Source organism: Periplaneta americana, chromosome 17, assembly GCF_040183065.1.
Source record: "Periplaneta americana isolate PAMFEO1 chromosome 17, P.americana_PAMFEO1_priV1, whole genome shotgun sequence".
Taxonomy (NCBI): Eukaryota; Metazoa; Arthropoda; class Insecta; order Blattodea; family Blattidae; genus Periplaneta; species Periplaneta americana.
The window spans coordinates 37,662,578-37,684,139 of record NC_091133.1 but is presented as its reverse complement, the minus strand read 5'-3'; the positions used below and the strand labels follow the sequence as shown (position 1 = coordinate 37,684,139).

Here is a 21,562-nt window from a genome sequence, read left to right as displayed (position 1 = left end):
TACGTAGAACCAAGGACCCAGGTTCGATCCCCGGCGCCGGAGCAAATTTTTCTCCTCAAATATTAATTTTTAATTGTGATAGGTTCAGCCCCTCTAGCATTGCGAATACAGGGTAGAAGATCAGATTTATTGTATTAATATTAGAGATATTCTGATTTAAATACCTTGTAAATAAGAAGAATGAATTTCCATTAACTTTATTATGTTAATTATATCATACCTAAGAGTTTTGTGATTATTCCCAATTTTCTTATAAACTGAGGTTTCTGTGACACTTCAAAATGAAACAACAGGGGACCAAAAATATGCAGAATTTTTTAACATGTTCCTGGTATCTGTTCAGATTAAATCACTGAAGAATGTTCTCTCGCTAAAAAATCTGAAGTTCAAAATTTTGTGAAAATTTCAAAATATGATACTCTTGGGACACCTCTAAATATTAATCTAGAGGAAATATATTTTGCATTGTTCTTTATAATATCACCCCACAACTTGTCCCTGGTATTACATTTTGAGTCCATAAACTTCATATTTTCACTCCACCCTATTGTGTAGGCAGGGCCCACTGTACTACTTTGTCCAGGGGCCTATAATGCTGTACCAAGATGGTCCTGACCAGTCCCATACATTGGCCGAAATTCCATGAGAAAATTACTTCCCCATGACTAGAAACAGCACTCATTCCGTAACACAACATAATGCCTTAGACCATGACACTATAGTGTAAGGCATTACTGACAAAAATGCTCAAAAATAAAATTATTCTTGTCAATAAACTAACTGAAGAAATTCATCTGCGAACCCAAACAACAGATCTAATTCGTGACGACAATAATTATGGTGATGTAAATGATCATCAGTTACCCATGGCATAAATTCCACAAATAATTATGTACCGGTAATGAGAAAGGTAGGATACATGAAAAGTTACAACTATACCCACCTTAAAAAGAAAGGGATAACAACTGTTTAAAATCAATAGACATTCCTTTATTTATCAAAGTTTTCAAGTCATCATTTAACATTGCATAATAATTTATTTACATTAACAATTCATATACCATCTCATTTTCCTACACAGAAGTCTCTAAAAATAACGTCTAGAACTTCCTCTGTACTAACATGACCTGTAATTTTTCCAATGCATCTGAGAGCTTTTCGAAGTTGCTCAGCCGCCAAAACAGTGTCTCCTTCTCCTGCAGATAGTTCGAAGTACTTGTCAAGACAGAACAAACAGTCTGTAAGATGGTGGCGATGCCGGGACTGTGTAAGACAAGGATTCTCACGAGAGGGGTTACCACATCTATAAAAAAGAACAAAGATTAATTTATTGCCGTCTTTCATCTTCTTACTAACACACAAAGTGAAAACTAAATTGTTTAATGTATCTAATATCTCGAAAAAAATACTCCTGAACCCAATTATCCATCATTGTTACTGATATCTGGTTTTAAGAGTCAACTATTTGTAGGTATTCCATATTCTCTCCTTTTCAACCGGACACAATTTAATAATTTTGACAGTGAATAATACAAAATGTGAAAGACAGTACATATTATAACGTTCCAAATTCTTTTCGTTTAATTGTTTTTAACTCAGTTAAGAAATCGTGACAAGTTTTATTATTATTATTATTTCCTTTATTTAACTATTTTCTAGCTAAGATACAGTAGGACTTAGATCATCGTTAACTCACTCCACAAAACAACTATGGTTATCGAAACAACGACAATCGAATCATTTAAACCAATGTTACATCGACATTTCGTTAAAAAATAAAACCTAATCACATATAGACCTAAACATCTTTCTTTTAGAGTCTAACTATAAACAAAATTATGTACAGTCCCCCAAAGAAAGAATACGACGTTCGAATATTCAAAGTCCCCGATACAAGACACTGTGCATGGTAGGAGTTGCAGACCACAGATACACAAGATAATGTGTAATTGAGTTATTTAAATTCACTCTATTTGTATTTATTTTAAAGAGAAAAATTCGCTCCGGCACCGGGGATCGAACCCGGGTCCTTGGTTCTACGTACCAAGCACTCTGACCACTGAGCTACGCCGAATTCAATCCATAGCACTGGATAGAACTCTCCTCCTTCGATTCTTCGATATTGTCCCTTTGTGGCCTAACTCCAAGTTAGGCATATACATGTTGACGTATGTATCCAGTGTCAACTGGCATTAAGCTTATACTAGGAGCGCACTCAGCTGAGTGACTTGTTGGCCGGGAATCCGCAGTTATTATGCACTGCTAGCTAAGAGAATATTATAGAAGTATTAATTTGTCCTACAGAATTTGTCTGTAATATTGAAAATTAATATTTATTTTAAGGAGAAAAATTCGCTCCGGCGTCGGGGATCGAACCCAGGTCCTTGGTTCTACATACCAAGCGCTCTGACCACTGAGCTACGCCTAATTCAATCCACAGCACCGGATAGAACTCTCCTCCTTCGATGTTTTCTCCTTAAAATAAATATTAATTGTCAATGTTACAGACAAATTAATACTTCTATCATATTCTCTTAGCTAGCAGTGCATAATAACTGCGGATTCCCGGCCAACAAGTCACTCAGATGAGTGCGCTCCTAATATAATGGCAGCTGACACTGGATACATACGTCAACATGTATATGCCTAACTTGGAGACAGACCACAAAGGGACAACATCGAAGAAGGAGAGTTCTATCCAGTGCTGTGGATTGAATTCGGCGTAGCTCAGTGGTCAGAGCGCTTGATATGTAGAACCAAGGACCCGGGTTCGATCCCCGGCGCCGGAGCGAATTTTTCTCCTTAAAATAAATATTAATTGTCAATGTTACAGACAAATTCTGTAGGACAAATTAATACGTCTATAATATTCACTCTATTTGGCTTGTTGTTGGAACTATTTCAGTCCTCAAGACGAAAGAAGTTTTCCCATTAAATTTCGGCCAGTGTATGGCACCAATGTTCACCTAGCATTGTGATGAATTTGGGGAGCTACAGAGAGTAGCGAAATCCAGTTTCGAAAGCCAAACTATAGTGCTGTGGGGATCACAGTGCTAATGATTGTTAACATGAGGCATATGAGGGTCTGGCTGGTAGGCCCTGGTCCTCCATTAGCTGTTGCACAACGGATTTAAATTAATTTATAATTGAAAAATATTCTAATTGTGAAGTTTAGTAGAAGTCTATAGACAATAGTTTATAAAGAAATACGAGAGAAATTGTGTAATTGAAAGAAATTAAATTACGTTGGACAAACTTACAGTGTTGTTAAGTTGTCAGTCATCATATCTATTAGATATGGTATGCCATTTTCAGTCTTGCAAGAAAGTGCTGAAACACCTTTATGTTTCTGAAGAATACGCTCTACTTCTTCCAAGTCATGCAACAAATCAGTTTTATTTAGCACAATTAAGCATTTTTCTGGATCAACAACCTCGTATACAAAACTGCTGGTTGAAATTTCTGATTCACTTAATTTGTTCTTAGTCAACACATTATTTAATCCCAATTCTTTTACGTAGTCTTTGACAAAATTTGCAAAAGAAGCTGAGCTTCCATTGAGTTGAGTTATAAATTTTGTTGCATCAATCACAAGAATAACGAGGTCTGCTTGCTGAACATACAAATGTGCTCTGGAAATTCCTTCTTTCTCTACAACATCATCTGTATCTGAACGCAAGCCAGCAGTGTCTGCTATGATTACTGGATATCCTCCTATGCTGACATTAAGTTCAACAACATCCCTGGTTGTGCCTGGTATAGGCGTCACAATGGCTGCTGGTCTCTGACCTTAAACACACATAATAATATTTCTTAAAATGCTATTATCAGTAGACACAATGTTAGACAGATTACTACTCTAGTAGGGAGATTCAGATTAAATACTAGGGATACAAAGTTGGAATTTTTAGTTGAGAGGGATGACGTTCAGTAGGTTTCCTCAGGCTATTCCGGTTTCCCATACTGGCATTTCACCAATTCTCCATTATCACCTCATTATTATTTTCTAATGAATGATAGCCTGATCTTGCCTACTAACACTACAATGTAACAAGTGACAGGTGTGAATTTAGAAACTTCCGACAAGGAGTTAGTTAAGATATAATAATAATAATAATAATAATAATAATAATAATAATAATAATAATAATAATAATAATAATAATAATAATAATAATAAATAATAAAATTACAGATACATGATATATAACCTTCAGGCTTCAGTTACTTTAAAAATAAATGTAGATCTATCATTGAGAATATTGTCACTTTTAGGCCGTAAGTATGTTTAGTTCCACTTCTTTAGGGGATGAGAGAACTGGAACATAGCATAGAAGTCAAATTCAATAAGATGTTTGTGTATTTTGGCCAGGGGCGGTGCCAGCAAGGGGAAGTTTTGATGAGCTGGATTCAAGGATTTTGGCTCTTGCAAAAAGTAGGTGGATAGACTAAGAGTGAGTTACTCATCAATACTGGCTGGCTGGGTCTCACAGATAAGGCTGAACAGTCATAACACCTAACACTTCCTTTTCATCATGTTGCGGTACACTCAGTCTTAAAACACAATATTCTTCCACATGTCTCATTATTAACTACTACGTTTGTTGACTAAACCATGTCATGATGACTTATATTTTCTTGACATGAGGTCCCTCAGCTACGAGCATAGATATTATTTTCATTCTTCCTCTTCTCTCTTCCCCTCCTATGCAAGTTTGTGATTAAATTTCTTTCTTATGACGCAACAAACAGCTCGCTCACTAGCCAAACCAGCAAGGACAAGGGCCAATAACGTTGAATCGAGCTGTAAATATAATCTAGTTCATATTTAATTCTTAATAATATTTATATTACTCATTTTAAATGATAAGATGAATTTTATGCAAACCTTATGTTTTCATTACAAAACAAAGTATGAAAACAGAAACAGACCTTGAGCATTTATGTGATACTTACATAAAACATTCAATAAACTGCTCTTTCCAACATTAGGTTCTCCCACAATCACTGTTCGAACTCCATCTCGAAGCCTTTCTCCACATCTGCCATCTTGTAAGTGGTTCTTTGAAACATTAAATTATTTAAATGTAAAATTATTAAAAACGTGATAGGATATCCAAGTCAAAGTTGAATCTCACTTTTTTAAACTACTTATTCTAGATGCTATGGCAGCTCGTGAACTTTAGTCATGGAAGGTCGCATTATGAATGACAAATCATGCGCTGAATATAAATCGCAACTCTAGGAATTAAATTAAACCCGTCAGACAAGCAAAAAGGAAGGAAAGACGGGTTCTCTGAACTTCTCACCAGCAGCCACCACTAGCTTTATGTTGATATAAATATATTTGTAAATGTGATATAGATGAATAAAATATACATTCAATGAAATAATTACAGTACATTAACAAAGAGCACACACATCTAAAATTAGTAAGACAGTAAAATTACGCTATTATATGTTTGTTAGAACAAAGAATGAAGACATGTGAAACTTCTTTATGATTTCCTCAGACTGATAATAATTTGTCATGCAGCCATATCTTATTGTTCAATATACAGAGAAACTGCAATATTTTACAAGGTAATCGTTTGGTGTGCAACGAATTTAATATTAAATTACCACATAATTACATAACATTAAGATTTAATTGCATATCTTATTTAATCAACTTAAAAGAGCAAGGTATCATGACATACATACTGTATTAAAATTAATTGGGTACTTCGGTCTAGTCTTTTGTTGCATTACTCACATTTTTGTAGAAAAATACCAAGTTACAAATAGGCCTATTACTGGTATGTTTATTATTATCATCAGCGTTCAGACATTTTCCTCTGAAGGAAAGCTTAATTCCACGAAAGATAAGAGGGATTTCTTGAGGGTTATAAAGTAAAATGAATCCAACAAAAATAAAAATAATAAACTCAGAAGAACAATATTTTGATCGTCATGTTATTTACCATGTTTAAACCTTAAGTACACAGATTAAAGAGTATACCATACATTTTGGATAACTTACTATGGTAGTATATTCAATATACTCCTATTTCCCTATAAATGTTTGTTAATCATTAAAGAAATCCTAAATATGAGTACAGGGTAGGAGGAGCGAATTATCATATATCATCATCATCATCATATCCCTCACGTATTAGACCCTACAGGATCTGTTACGGTCTCATGCCAGCGCTTTCGTGGTCTTCCTAATTTCCTCTTTCCTCTTGGTACATAAGTAAGAATCTGTTTAGGCCATCTAGTGCGATCCATCCTTTCGACATGTTTTTTCCACTGAAGTCGATATTGTTGAACAAAATTAACTATAGGATCCATTTTGAGTTCCTGCAATATGTCCACATTTTTACGGTGTTCCAGCAAAGAGCATCCCGCTGTTCGTCTCATGAACTTCATTTCCGCTGTCGTCAGCCTTTGCTCATCAGCTTTTCTGATTGTCCATTCCTCGCTACCGTAAGTGAGGACCGGTCGAGCTAGTGTTTTATATACCTTTGGCCTTGTATGTTTCTGAACATGGGAGGATTAATGACGCCAGTGATTTTTATAAATTTAGATATTTTGTTTGACATATCTTCATCAGTGATGTAAGAGAGGTTATAACCTAAATAGTTAAATGAATTAACACGTTCAATTAAAGTATTATTTATCATGATCTTACTTGGAATTGGGTTCTCTCCCGAAAATGCCATGACTTTTGTTTTCTCTTTTGAGGTTTCCATATTGAAATCAGAGGTGATTATTTGCAAATTATAAATGGCTCTTTGTAAAGCATCCTCTGTTTTAGCGATAATAACCTGATTGTCGGCAAACATTAGTGTATCGAGAACTATGTCTCGATTAATTTGAATTCCAGCATGATGACTTTGCCTCCAAATGTATAAAATATGGTTCATATATATAATAAACAACAGAGGGGAAAGACCGCACCCTTGTCCAACACCTTGGTTGATAGAAGTCCAGCTAGTAGTTCCGCGTTCAGTTCTTATGGCAATTTCATTTTGTTGATATAAATTATAAATGGAGAGAATGATTTGGTTTGGCACATTATCATAGCGTAAAATCTCTAAAAGTTTATTTCTATCAACTCTATCAAAAGCTTTTATGAAATCAATAAAAGCTTTTATGAAATCAATAAAAGCTAAGTGGGTTGGAATATTAAATTCTCTGTGCTTTTCAATTAAAATCTTCATGGTGAAATAGCTGTCACAACATGATCTTCCTTTTCGGAATTCATTCTGTTGTTCAGTGATTTTGTCTTCGTAAAGATGTGATAGTTTATTTTTGATTATGGCTGTATAGATCTTATATCCAGAATTGAGAAGACTTATACCCCTGTAATTTTCACATAGTATTTTTTCCATTTATTTTTTACTCATAGTCCTATTCACGCCATAGTCGTCAACAGATTCTGCAGTCCGGCTGTTAATATTATGAGACTTGAATGTAATATAGAGTTCCTGTGGATAGGTTACAAGCCTGTCGCACAGTAGTCCAGTGGTAGGGCTGCTACCTTAATAGCCTTCTGGACAGGCGTTTATATGGATTATCATATATAACACTGCTAAAGAATGAACAAAGTAACTCCTATGGCCTGATATGTTGGAGCTGTCCTACGACCAGACATGTCTACATTTAATAATAAATTTTATACACACCAAACAGTTATCTTGCAAAGCATTTATACACTTGGTACTGCAATATTTTGTGTTATCTCATAAACCAGAAAAAATGACTGCAAAACAAATTAACAATAGTCAAGTGAAGACAAATTTGATAGAAGTTATGACATTTAAAAATAATGTTCTGATATATCGCACTCTCAGAACTATACTGTCGTAACTCCCAAAACACTGTTTTGAGAAAATCGAGTTTAAAGATTTGAAACGTATTTCAAAATTCAGAGTTTTAAGATAAACATCAGATTTTTTTGTACACAGATTTATATGTCAATGGGGCATTGAATTTTGAAGTGCGTTTCAAATCTTTAAACTCGATTTTCTCAAAACAGTGTTTTGAGAGTTACGACAGTATAGTTCTGAGGGTGCGATATTCAGATAGAAATTAAATACTTAGAGCCCCTTCAGACGAGGCCACTTTTAGAAGTGCTGCTAATGTGCTGCCGCTTGTGAATAATGTACGGTATTTAAATAGGGGCCTTCAGACACAGCCACAACCACAGAATCAGTCGCACTGCAGACGCTCTGAGTGGTTGGCTTCGTCGTTGGTGGCGGCCACTAAAAGGGCACTTCTCGCCGTGATACATAGAATTAAATGGTAGGTTTCAGACGGGGCCACAGCCAGGCCACTATTTTAGTGGCACGTGAGTAGAGCGTTCGTGGCGCTGCTAGCGGACGACTGTTGGGCCACCAACTCCCTATACCACACAGTCACAACAATATACAGGCTATGTTATGACAGAATAATATAGCTATAGAATGACGATGATGATGATAATAATAATAATAATAATAATAATAATAATAATAATAAATAATATATAACCATAGACTAGGCAACTAAATAGCTGGACTAGTGAGATTTATGGATATGTTACAGTATTTATGTAGTAAAATCTCCTTTATTTCTCGTTAAAATAAAATAACGCATCTAAAATAATGTAAATAAATTTACAAAGAGATAAAAAACTAGTTGATCTCAGGTTCGAACCTCGGTTCAATTACACCACAGCCTTCGACTTTACCATTACACTACAGACACCTATTGTAGTATAGCCTATTGGTTGAATTACGTGCTATGAATGGTTTCATGTTTGCTGCCTATTATATTTAATTTTGAATTCTTAAATATTAAACAGAAATATGTTTTAAGCCATATTGTCCCTCATATGCGTAATTTTAAATTAATACTTTTTATTGCCCTGATGTAAATCATCAAACAGGGTATGGAATAGACCTCGATTCAGTCTTTCGAAAACTAATGGATCAGCCCACCCTTTTCTCCTATTTTTACGTATATTCTTTCTCTGCCTGAGCAAAATTACCAAAAGTATATCTCCTTCTATGTCCATGTTCACTGGAAGACTGAAAAATTCTCTACAAAAATTTAAGCAGCGCCACTAAAAATCAAAATTAATTATTCTTCTCTGCATGAAACAGAGACGACAGTGTGTATTTAGGAAAACAGGACATTTATTTAATACCAGTAATTTGTATGAACACAACTTTCACAAGTTTATTTTCCCAGTCTGAATCCTAAATATCACTAATGAAATGATGAAATGAAATGAAATCATGTGTCCTTTAAACTCAATAATAATAATAAACTGTTGGCTATAATACAATAGCGTTGGTTTAATGTAATGGTGAAGAACTAAGGTATTTTTTTCCTGCAATGTGTTTTAACATGCCAGTACATGCTCTGAGATGGTGCTCATCATAGATTTCTCTCTCTCTCTTAGAAGTTCGTATTGGTAGTATTTATCTCGAGACAAGTGTTACAGTTTTTTCTATTTGCACTCAGAAAACCTGGCAACCCAAGTTCATACTGGAGTAGAAAATGAGCTGATCTGTGGTAACTGCCCTATTTTTAACTCCCAGAAACTATGAACTTGTCCCGTTTTTACTCTAAACAGTATGTTTTCTTTATTAATATGTTAAGTTCCATTGAAAATAGTTCTATAGTGCTGGCTTTCTATGCCCAAGGTTGCGGGTTCGATCCCGGATCAGGTCGATGGCATTTAAGTGTGCTTAAATGCGACAGGCTCATGTCAGCAGATTTACTGGCATGTAAAAATCTCCTGTGGGACAAAATTCCGGCACATCCAGCGACGCTGTTATAACCTCTGCAGTTGCGAGCGTCGTTAAATAAAACATAACATTTTTAACATAGTTCTGAAGATGGCTAAAAGTGAAGCCGAAACTAGTCAACTAAGGTAAATTATCAACTTAGTTCCACACAGAAAAGTTACTTCTGTAACAAATATTATGTGTTAAAAGTGCATAATCAAGATGTATAATGAAAATAAAAAATAATAACATCATGGGACAGGAATGAAATTAAGACCTATTGAGTCATTTGCCTTTATCTTAGAACTATCACTTTCAAAATATTCTACTGTATTCATGATAATGATTTTTAATCTAAAATAAACGTAATGTTATAAAGAATTACATATAAATATTACCGGTACATTAGAGCTGCAAATTCACCATATGAACAATAGTGTGTTATGATTATTGGTCCCTACAAATGACAACACATTCTTTATCAAATAAAAATATTAATATTTGATCATAGGTTATTATAATTCTTTCTGTAGTGAATTAATCCCTCCTCTGGTCACTGCTTGAGTTTTCCACTGATTGTGATTGATTTATTTTCATCTTACATAACAAGAAAAAAAAACGAAAATTTTTAAATAACACAACAAAACACCACGATATGACAATATGAACAAATGTTGAAATAATGTTCCTCGTGGAGTAATTTAAGAGAAATGAAACATTTTTCATATTTACAAATAACAAAATTCATAGACATACCTGTATGAGACTCCTCAAGTTTCTAAGATTATTATCCACAACATTCATTATGTTATCTTCTATGTTTTCGTCTTCACTGAAATCTATAAATGCCTCAACATGTGCCATATTCTGCAAGAGCAAAGAAATTTTAAGTCCATTAGTATATAATTCAGAGTTTCATAAATGTGGAATTTTATTGTTAGGCCTACTTTAAATATAAGTACCTTTAATAGAATTTCTCTCCAACTATTATAGAGGCGGCTAAGATTTCCTTCCATTTGTAAAAGGGCTTGTTTTCTCTGAGCCTCGGTTTCTGCGTGGATTAGGTCTGACAGACCTTCCACTTCTGTCAGATCAAGCTTCCCCGCATGAAATGCTCGCTTTGTGAACTCTCCTGTGATTTTTAAGAACAGAATAACAGAGAAATAATACAATCGATTCATATCACGCTATTATATGATAATAACAAATAGGCCTAGGTATACATTAATAAAAATACTATGTCCTAAAGTAACATGCCTGGTTCAGCTGGCCTGTAACCCGGTAGTTTACTCAGGGCTGAAAGGACTGAAGATACTACAGCAGGTCCTCCATGGACCTGCAGTTCACAAGAGTTTTCACCAGTGAAGCTCTTTGGTCCTAAAAATTAATCATACATACAGATACAATATTAAATAATCGAATTACATATGGTACTTTGCTTAGCGCCATTTACATTAATGTCTCTAATATCAAGATTCAAACTAAAGCGCAAAATTGCAAAATTTGGGGTTGAAGAAAACCTATTACTTTCCCTTTTCTGTAAATTATGAATTCTTAAAAATTGTAAATTTTATTTAATAACTGTATTGAATTATCAGGGTCTAAACTGAATTTTTACGTTGGGATGCTGTAGAACAATTCTCATCTTCCAAAATCATCTGTCTTGTGTAAACTGACCAGAAGTCCTCCTTTCAGCAGGGATTTGGTCCTTCCGTGTTCCGTGAGTCTGACAGGACACCTAAATGCCCTTCTTTGTAGAATGTTGACTTAAAATGTCCCGTTTTCCGCAAAATTAAGAAGATGACTTAACTGAGATAGAAAATTTCGAAGGAACTGCAGTAACATTTTATGAAAACTGTGTAGAATATTTAGACATGTCGTGTAACAAACATTTCAAGGACATATGAGATTTTCTAGTGGGCTTTACTGAAGCATGTTCCTAATAAATGTAGTCTGAGATGGAAAGGAGCTTTGAGTTGATAGCTAAGCAAGAACTTGTTTAAATATTGATAATGATACAGAATTGTTTGACTAATTTTCTTGTCTAACAAATAATGTAATTTCAGAACAAGTAGATTTGTGGAGTAGGACAGAAGATTCTGTACATAAATATTGGAGAGAAATATTAGTTGACTTCATGGACCACAACGTCAGGCATCATCATCTTTCATCGATCATTTAATTCATTTCCCTTCTAGATAAAAATGCATCTGTAAAAACAGTTTTTTCCGAAACAAACAAAATTTTGCCATTAGAAAAATCTCAATTACAATAAAGACAATAAAAGTCATTATGATGACAAAGTAGCCTACAATTCCCAAATATCTTTCGGTGAATTTTTTAATTTTGTAAGTATTCCCTACAATTGTTGAAGAAAATTTTGCCATCCAATGAATATAAATGTGAATATGAAGGATAAAAAAAATAACACCATTTTGTCTTCAGATAAATCCAGGCATATATCTGCAATCAGTCATTAAGAAAATGTTGGTTGCATTGGTACAATAATAATCATTGCAATCTTAATGTCATAATTATGCCGACACATTTTATTTCATGTATGCAACTAGGTGTGTCTTCCTCTGATCAACGAAAAATGCGGTCAGTTTAGTCTTGTGTATCTAGAATTTTCAGCCCCTAGTTTCCATTTCTTTAGAATGCCTTCATTTCGTCTCCTTTTCCCCTTTTGTCTGGGGGTTTCCATTCATATAATTTATTTTGGCCATCTTTGCTTCGGTATTTTCAAAATATGTCCAAATTAATTTAACTGTTTTCATTCAATTCTACTTAGTTGTTATTTTTTACTTGGCATTCATTTCTTTGCTAATATTTTCATTTCTGATATGTTCCAGTCTACTCGTATAAATTATTGCACTTCTTCGCAAGCACAGTAATCCATTTCTATTGTCATATCTTCCTTTTTAAATCTACACATAAAAACAAGTGTGAGAAAGATGAATCTCCGCCTTCTTACTGAGAATTGAACTCAGGATGGGTATTTTTCGGGCTAAGACATTCTAATATTAATTGAACTCAGGTCCGTTGAATTTATAACTACATAACTTACAAAACTATTTGACTAATATAGCCTACAAGCAAATTACATGTCTCATACCAGGGAACCAAAGGACAAGGCCTTTGTCCAAAGTCTCATTAGTAACAGGATCCTTCAAGCTGCGTAAAAGAGCATGCCGAGGTTGAGGCAATGACTTAAATTTTGCTATATTTATAATAGCATCTGACGCTTTAGGGCCAGATACTCTGATGACTGCTACACCACATTTTCCATACCCTATAAAATAAAATTTTACACCATAAATTTCACTTGTAATAAGGTAGTGAACAAAAGGTCATCTACATGTTGTTAATAATACTGATCTACTCGTTTATTGAACAGATTCTTGCATGACATGCAAAAGAAGACTCACTGTACAATTTAAGATATGAGGGGATAAGAAGCAAAGGTGTAGGCTACAAGTGACATTTCTGAAAAAATTAGTATAGTGCATCATGGGTGAACTACGGCATATAAAATTTTTGTGGCAATGGGATACGGTATATATGTATTTAACCACATCACGCATTAAACAGGTAAAGGTATCCCCGTAACATGCCATGAAGGCACTTGGGGGGCATGGAGGTAGAGCCCCATGCTTTCTATGACCTCGGCACTAGAATAACATTTAAAATTAAAACTTCACGGAATTTACGAAAGCTTAATAACTTTCGAACACATTTTCTCTAAAGTAACTGAAGTGCACTTTTACCCTTTGCTTCTGATCTCCTCATGTTATGTTTAGACAGCTTGGCCTGTGTTATGCGTGAACATATGATAGGGGTGAATGGAGTGAGTCAGTTTCTCAGCATATTCAGTGAGCCATGAGGGCGAAGGAGGAGAGCTGCATGCATGCTAACATAAGTTACAGGTATGTTGAAAAACATTGATCGTGTTTCTGCACTCCACGGGCGATTACAATTTTTCCACTCATTGTCATCCAAATATTCGTACTTAACACAATGCAGTCTTCTCTTTTCACTCTTCCACTTACAATAAAATAAATTACAATGTCTTTATTGGTTCCATTACCGTACTAACGCTTTTGCAATGGTTAGTATACTACCCACTTGCACGAGGAAAAGAAGCGAACTCTACGGGAACTGCACAGTAACTAACTCATACACCCTTCCTTTTCCTTGTCAGTATCAAATGGACTTGCCTAGTTTACTGCGCATAATGTTATGACCGGCCAAGCTATATGAACACAACAATACCAGTATGTAATTATAACACATTCGTATCCATTAATACCTGAAGAAAGTGCATAAATTGTAGAGGCCGTCGAATACTTAAAGAATTGCCTAAGACTACTTTGTAAATAGGAACTTCCTGCTACACAGATGTAATATGACAAATGTCTCATTAAATACTCTTGATTGTATTTCAAAACATTACAACAGCACAGACTGAACATCTTCGCAAATGTCATTAATTTAAGGCTGTAAAATATGTTTAAAGAGACACATTATGTTATGCTTCTTTTCTGGGGAGACTACAAAACAATCCTAATATAGGCCTATAAGGATTCTCATGGATCTTTACATTCTTATTTAATTTTTAACTTGTAATAAGAGGATGAACAGAAATTTATCTACATGCAATTACTGGTTCATTGAATACTATTTTTAATGACATCTTGACATGCGAAGTACAGTACTGGTAGTTTATTTTCATAAATATATTATTATTATTATTATTATTATTATTATTATTATTATTATTATTATTATTCTCAGTATAATTAAAATTCACATGTGCTAATTTCATTCATTTATGTGAAACGCAGATGAGCCGATTGTAAAATTCGAAAATGATAAAGGTGAAGTTTTACTTAATAATTACATAAATGACAACAAACATTTTGGAGTTCGTTATAAACAAAAAAAAAACTATTCTGGGAGTTAATTTTAGTAATTCGAGTATCAAATAATTATTTCACAATAATTTTAAATACAAAGGAATTAACAATGTAGAGCTAATGCCAAAAATCGCAACAATTGTCACTTGGTGGCGTAGAGAAGGGGAAAACAATGTTGGTAAACAGTGATGGAAAGAAATTACTTCCGAAACCTTCAGATACCCTTGTTAGTTTTTATCCGTGTATAAAGTTGCAAAATTACGAATGTCATGTTTAATCCCATTACTTTCAACACCAATGATTTTGTTACTCAATTACAATCAATCTTAATTGCAAGTTATTAATTTATTATAATCGAAAATATAGTGATTTTTTTGTTTGTGTGACTACTGTAGTTACGAAACGATTGCAATTCGAACACCGCAATGAGTTACAAATAACCACGACTTCAGTTCCTTGGAACACAAATGACAAAGTCTCTGTAATGATACAATACACTGTGAGATAAATTAGAATTTTTTTATAGACGAAAATATATAAATACTCCTTTTGGGCACAAATGCACAAATCCAAATTTACAAAGCGAAACAAATGTTTCTGTTTGCATTATTGGTAGCCCTGGCGCTTGCAAAATGGTTCTACGGCAAAGAAACACTTGCTTGACTTGCTAGACAACCTCCATTACGAATACGAACCTAGTGCACCACCAAACCAATGTCATCTAACATGGCGGCAGAATCGGGAATGGAGACGTGTCCTTCGCCAGAAATTTCAGACTCCAGAAAGCGACCATTGGATGGTGATGCTGAAAATGGAGCAACAAAGAGATCACATTATGGAGGAAGTAAGAAATTTATTCTGTAATGGCATGGACTGAAGAACATTGCTTTTCGTTTATGCCGTAGCATTTTGGCGTTTCGTTGTGCTCTTTGGAATTTTAATATGGCGAAGCACTAACAACTATCGATGCGTTAATAATAAATTCAATAATTCTGTTATCTTTATATAACGAAATTGTGTATATTAACCATTATACAGTATATAATATAAATTTCAGTTCATGTAATATTTATTTTAGGCTAGGTAGTTCTAAAACCGGTTTTAGCTCGCCATCATACTTAAGCGTGCTGCTGTTTATTATTGTTTTGTTGTTTGGTAAATAAAAGAAAGGAATACCATATCTTTTTAAATGTCTTAAATAAAATTGCTGTGATTTTGTACTTAAAGTGCTGAAGAATTGGAAGATTCAGGAATTTATCTGCTTCATGTCCAGAACATGTAGGGCTAGTTTACTCGAGGCAACTTTACTGTTGTATTTTTCTGCGTTTCTTCGTTTTATAGGGCTATTTTTATGCACTCCAATGGGACACTTTCCATATTTAACAGCAGGAATGCTTAAAAATAAAAAAGTACTGCCATATAGCCTAGTATTAGACTTACTAGGCCTAGATATTTGCTGAACAAATAGGGCCTACACTAAACGCAATTGCCTCTGCGGCATGTGTTTTCTTTCCCACCTAGTGTCAAGGCTCACTAACATGTTTTAATAGACTACGCATTTTGGCCCCTTTTGAGACTGCGAATTGTAATATATTTTTTTGGAAGTTTTCTAATACCCGGTACTCGTTACATAAGCTGTTAAGTCAGCCATTGTTGTATAATAATAAAAGATGTATATTTTCCCTGGACCAAAAAATATTACAAACTGACTAGAATAGAATCACATCTAGTAACAAACTATTAAAATTATTTTCAGAAAGGAGCCACTGTGTAAACATAAAAACCTACGTAACGAGTACCGGGTACTAGGAAACTACCTTTTTTGTTTTTTTTTTCATAAGAATCGTAATGGGGCCTAGCTATTTTTTTTATCATGATTCATCTTGGTAGCCACGAGTTTCAACTAAAGGCCTACAGTCTATCTCCTCCTTCAATCGAATAATAACTTCAAAACATTAATCCATGTTCGGTGTATAGATGCTTGAAATCCTTCAGGACTAATCTCAAGATTAGCACTCTAATGAGATGAAGTTTTCTGTATAGGCGTATAGATAAATTAAACGTATCCCTTTGAACATTTGTTCTCCAAATGTACCTGATAAGCATTTTTTCCTTCTATTCTTTTACCACGTGTACCAGCATTTCTCTACAATTACGTTACCATAAGAAGGTAGAATGTATTTACGTAGCCTATTTGGCTTTAGTCGAGTGATATATACCGTAAACAAAATACATATTGGGCAACGACGCCAATTTCACACCGAAATAAGTGTGGAAAGTTGCTTTGAAAGTGGTGGCAGGCAGAGAGACAGACAGGTTTACATGTAAGATTTTTGATAGGTAGGCCTACATAAATAGAAAGGGAGTTTTAGTAAGGTCGAATACTAGTGACAGGTTAGGTTTGGTTAGTTCAGGCTTTTGGTGTGCCTTGGATATACGCTTTTTGATCGGTAAATGTATCTGGATAGAAATCTGCCTTCCTTTGGTAGCACAATTGTAAAGAATTACTGAAAAGTTCTAGTAGCATGCTTCCTCATTGGTATTTAGCAGTTGTTCTGGATATTTACCCTTCATTTCCTTTCTCCCCATTTTAAATGGTGAATTAGGTCTATAAAGTGTTATCTAATAAAAATTTGATAAATTGAACTTTATAAATTTCGTTACCAGATTTAGATGGAGATTAATGCTTGACTTATGAGCCATTCCACCCGTGTAGATCAAGGACTGTTAGAGAACCTACTTCACCAAGTTAATTTATTGAATAAGCACACTTCAATGTGCGTAGTTTTCATTTATGCATGGTTTTCAGTTGGATTTTAGTAACAATGAGTAATCATTTTTTCTCATAGATGATAAAAATTTATCGTAAATTGGGATGACTTTGGTAGTTTTTTCTTTAATGTGATGTTATTTCCAAGAAAATTGTGTTATAAAAATTTAAAAAAAAATTCCTACACAACCAGATAACTTCCTAGATTCTCTATAACCTATTGAAATTTCAATAAAATGTAACAAGATCTTAGAAAAAAAATTCACTCCACCTTATGGAGTGACTTTGATATGCCATTTTAAAATGCATAGAATTGAAGGAAGAGATAGCCAATATATCAGTCTCGCCTCATAGTAAAATCTGCCAAGCCATCCTCATACTGTAGCATGTTAAACTTATTGGATCTGTGGGGTGACTTTGATACCCGCTCATATGTGAATAGAAACAAGTTCATACAAGCAGATATCAAATAAAATAAATTTTAACACTTGAAATTCACTCTAGGCTGCTAAATCTTCAATTGAAGTTTAGTTTTCTCTCACATCAGTTTTGTTTTCAAATTTGTATCGAAATCTATTACCACTTTGTTTGGCTTTTGGTTCTGGCAAAATGAACCACATACCATGATGATGGTTGAAGATTTGTTGTGGTTCATCATTTTTTTCTGGGTACTTTATTCTCCTCCTGTAGAGTAACTTCGGGCGCTCTTCCGAACAGGGGCAGCGACATTTCCTCTAAGGTTAGAGCCCAGTTTAGGTGTGTGTATATTAATCGAAAATTAGGGGCTAGAAAATATTGAGAATAGGACGCATGTTTATATGACATTTTTTCCGATTAATATACATGCACCTAAACTGGGCTCTAACCTTAGGGGAAATGCCGCTGCCCCTGTTCGGAAGTGCTCCAGTAACTTCTTTTTCCAGGTTGGTCATTTAAGTTACTCTTGTCGTAGTTAAAAATATGTGTTGGCGGCGAATTTTCAAATGTTTGTGTCAGATTGGAAAAATATTCCCCAATAGCATCTTCGAAAACATTTGGCCTAGCATGCGAAATATTCGATTAAATTCTTTGAGCAATCAAGGGTCTTGCAGTGTACATCAACCATTGACAAAGGGAAACTCCAGTCACCACACTTGACAATTGCCCTGACTAGTCACTTTTCTTCTGTCTCAGATAGTAGTTTGGCCTCCTGGCTTACAAATATGCTTGCCATGAAGTTTGTTATGGAGAGTGCCATATGGTATTTTGTATCTTTCAAATGCTTGTTTGATGTTTATTTTCACTTATTTTTTAATAGCTTCCTCCAGATCATCACTACTGTAGTTTCTATAATTATGAGAACCTGGCTTTTTTTGCATATGTACGTGACATATCTTGTCACTAGAATTCACTTCATTAATTTAGCAGACTAATAATATCGTAACAAGCAGAACCATGCATGAGACTTCAATTCTGTCACTGAAGAAACAAACTTGACATGAAAATTAATTACTTGCAGTTGTATCAAAGCCACTCCAACAATGGAATCAAAGTGACCCCACAGAAAATAAAAGTCAATAAATGGTCCAATTTCCTTCGAAATATGTGGTAATTTAAGTGAAAATGGTCAGAAAAAAGTGTTAAAAGATTAGCTTTTAAAATATTATTATTAATATTAGAAGCTGGAGTTTCAAAAGTTTCTGTACTAATTTTTTAAACAATAATACACCTTTTACAACAAAAATGGATTTGTATTATACCAATACATATTATTGCAACATTGTACATAATTAAAATTAGTAGAATTAGTGATCCAAACCATGCATTTGAAAATTTCTCAGCACACTTCGAAACTTTACCGTAAATATCTAAATGTTTTTTTAAACATGTATCAAAGTCACCCCAGTTGACTAGTGATTGAATTTTTCTAAGGATAGCTGAAATGGTATATTAGAATAACAGGATAACAGTTTTTCCTCAGCATCTTTGTATTGTTTATCCTTTTCTTTACCAATTAGTAATCATCAGTGGGTAATTCGGTAGAAAATGAGGATCTGTGAGTTGACGTGGATAGTGTAGTCGATATAGTGCTGGTCTTCTATGCTTGAGGTTGTGGGATCGATCCCTGCCCAGTTTGATGACATTTTAGTGTGCTTAAATGCAGCTAGCTCATATTAGTAGATTTACTGGCATGTAAAAGAACTTCTGCGGGACAAAATTCTGGCATACCGGTGACTCTGATATAACCTCGGAAGTTGCGAGCGTCGTTAAATAAACAATAATTATATAGGATTGCGACAGTTTAGGTTTTGTTTGGTCAGGTTTGTGATATGCCTACTAAAAAAACTTATAATATGCAAGGCAAAACAAAAATCTCGACAAACCAAACTAACCTGTCACTGATCCTCAATGATGTCATTGATGTCTGTTATATTGATCGACGTTTTCTACTGTATACTGTTACTCACAGTTTATTTACTTAAACTATGCTGTCGACCCAAGTCCACTTGTGAAAGACCACATTCAATGTAATTATAATATTCACCTTATCTTCCGAAGAAAACACTTTACACTTCGACATTTATACAGTACATCCACTGTTGGAACACTAGATCAGGTAGAAATGACAAATGCTGTTATGGTGTGACTGCGTACTCAGCCTTGGAATTTCCAGGGTCACTTAATGGAAACTGGGAGAAGGTTGATGGAGTTTGAAAGTCATCGAAGTCTTACCTTTAATTATGCTCTGGACATAATGTCCATCCCCTTTTAATAAAAGAAGGCAATTTCATTTTCTGTTGTTTCGATGCTATCAGTCATAATGGAAATGTTTCTGAGAACAAAAGGCAACCCTTTGATGGTAGAGTAGAGTGCCTAAGAACAGAATGTCAACCTTCCGACAGTGGAGTGAGGCAAGGTCGTCATGTTTTACCTGGATTTACAGTACAGCTCTGTGTAGAAATCACTAATCCTACCTTTGTCCTTTGATTAAAGGAGTAGGACTTAGAATATTGTTCTCAACACATTCTTTCAATTTTATACAAGAAGGTCTGGCTTCAAATAAGAATTTGTCAGGATAGAAGGTTCACTATAAAAGGAAATATTAATGTACTTTTTAATGTATATGGATTGGGACCAACAATTTAGGTTCACTGTAGCCGAATGTTCACTATAACTGAGTTCACTATATTCAGATTTGACTGTATAATCAAATAAAGATGATAAATTACTTTGAAGTGACAATGCTAATTTTACTTTAACCTATACTAATACTCTGTGACAGGGCTTTCCTTACTGAAAGATTATGTTTGCATATGGTGGTATGTAGCCTGTTGCCAATGTGTATTGGTGTAGCCTCGTGCATTTCCGAAGTTCAAACCTCGTAAGGATAAAACAAATTTAACGATGTCTTTTGTTTACAAGTTATAAAAATCAACTTTTGCTAAAACTAATTTCACAGGGATACACGTAACATGAATGTTGAAATGTAATTACCAAAAATTCTGTTTTGAAAATTATGCCATTTATCGACTTTAGAAAAACCCCCTCCAAAATTCTCGTTCAAACAGATCCTGTTTTCACATCGGAAGAGGACATTATCAAGACCCCAGATAAAAAAATCCGTTTCAACCTAATTGTGTACCCTGAAGTGGCAACTCTTGATCTGATCTAGAGTAGTATTGAATATTATTTGACAATATAATATCCTAAATCTCGGTGATAGATTAGAAGACCTACATGAGTTGCAAGATAATCATAGGCGGAGAGAGAACCGTTTCCTTGGGGGGGAGGGGGAGCAAAACCATGGAATCATGGGGGACATCATTTATCTCCTCCCCCGTTATAGCTTGACTGTGGTACAGTATATCGGAATATGATCATTTAATAAAGGTATTTTCGGGGGGCTTGTTTCTTACATTCATATCTGCGATGTTTCAAACTGAGTTGTATAGGACTTGAACTATAGGTCTACTGCAAATTATAATAGGGCATAACTTAAAACAATCTCCCTCCTTTTCTCTCGTACAGAAACACATGCATACATCAATAAAACTACATAACAGTGCTAACAGAAGCTTTTTTATATGAAGCTTACCTTCCTGAAAATATATGAAATGTAAATTCTAATTATTTTA

At 34.5% G+C, this 21,562-nt stretch overlaps 2 protein-coding genes across 14 annotated transcripts in view; one reads left to right on the top strand and one right to left on the bottom strand.

Moving 5' to 3' along the window:
- Nucleotides 1-968: 968 nt before the first annotated feature.
- LOC138693435 (tRNA modification GTPase GTPBP3, mitochondrial) lies at nt 969-15,356 on the bottom strand. Of its 4 annotated transcripts, none has more exons than XM_069817385.1 (9): nt 15,222-15,356; nt 14,071-14,258; nt 12,877-13,053; nt 11,019-11,138; nt 10,724-10,893; nt 10,518-10,628; nt 4,957-5,062; nt 3,261-3,789; nt 969-1,303 (listed from the first exon to the last, which is right to left on the bottom strand). In XM_069817385.1, the coding sequence occupies exons 2-9, from the start codon at nt 14,246-14,248 to the stop codon at nt 1,066-1,068; spliced, it is 1,629 nt and encodes a 542-aa protein (XP_069673486.1). In that variant the 5' UTR covers nt 14,249-14,258; nt 15,222-15,356; the 3' UTR covers nt 969-1,065. The 4 variants fall into 4 exon arrangements, with proteins under 4 accessions (XP_069673486.1, XP_069673489.1, XP_069673487.1 ...); XM_069817388.1 differs by lacking the exon at nt 15,222-15,356 and adding an exon at nt 15,174-15,188; XM_069817386.1 differs by lacking the exon at nt 15,222-15,356 and adding an exon at nt 14,900-15,187.
- Nucleotides 15,319-21,562, top strand: part of LOC138693436 (RNA-binding protein Pasilla-like) — a 36,301-nt gene continuing 30,057 nt past the window's right edge. For 7 of the 10 annotated variants that reach the window (XR_011330310.1, XR_011330315.1, XR_011330312.1 and 4 more), the window contains exon 1: nt 15,319-15,521. Coding sequence is in view for 1 of the 10 variants with exons in the window: in XM_069817390.1 (XP_069673491.1) it covers nt 15,392-15,521 (130 nt within the window). In the remaining 9 variants the exon portion in view is untranslated. The remainder of the gene's footprint in view (nt 15,522-21,562) is intronic. The other 3 variants (XR_011330316.1, XR_011330317.1, XR_011330318.1) reach the window with 3 other exon arrangements.

Bases quoted from the DNA above. Each gene is read 5' to 3' on its own strand.
- LOC138693435 (XM_069817385.1), bottom strand. From the start codon at position 14,248: ATGACATTTGCGAAGATGTTCAGTCTGTGCTGTTGTAATGTTTTGAAA. The intron at 3,790-4,956 runs GTAAGTATCACA...TGTGTGTTTAAG, and splicing joins CAGTTTATTGAATGTTTTAT to GTCAGAGACCAGCAGCCATT. The intron at 1,304-3,260 runs GTAAGTTTGTCC...TCTTTTTTATAG, and splicing joins ACTGACAACTTAACAACACT to ATGTGGTAACCCCTCTCGTG.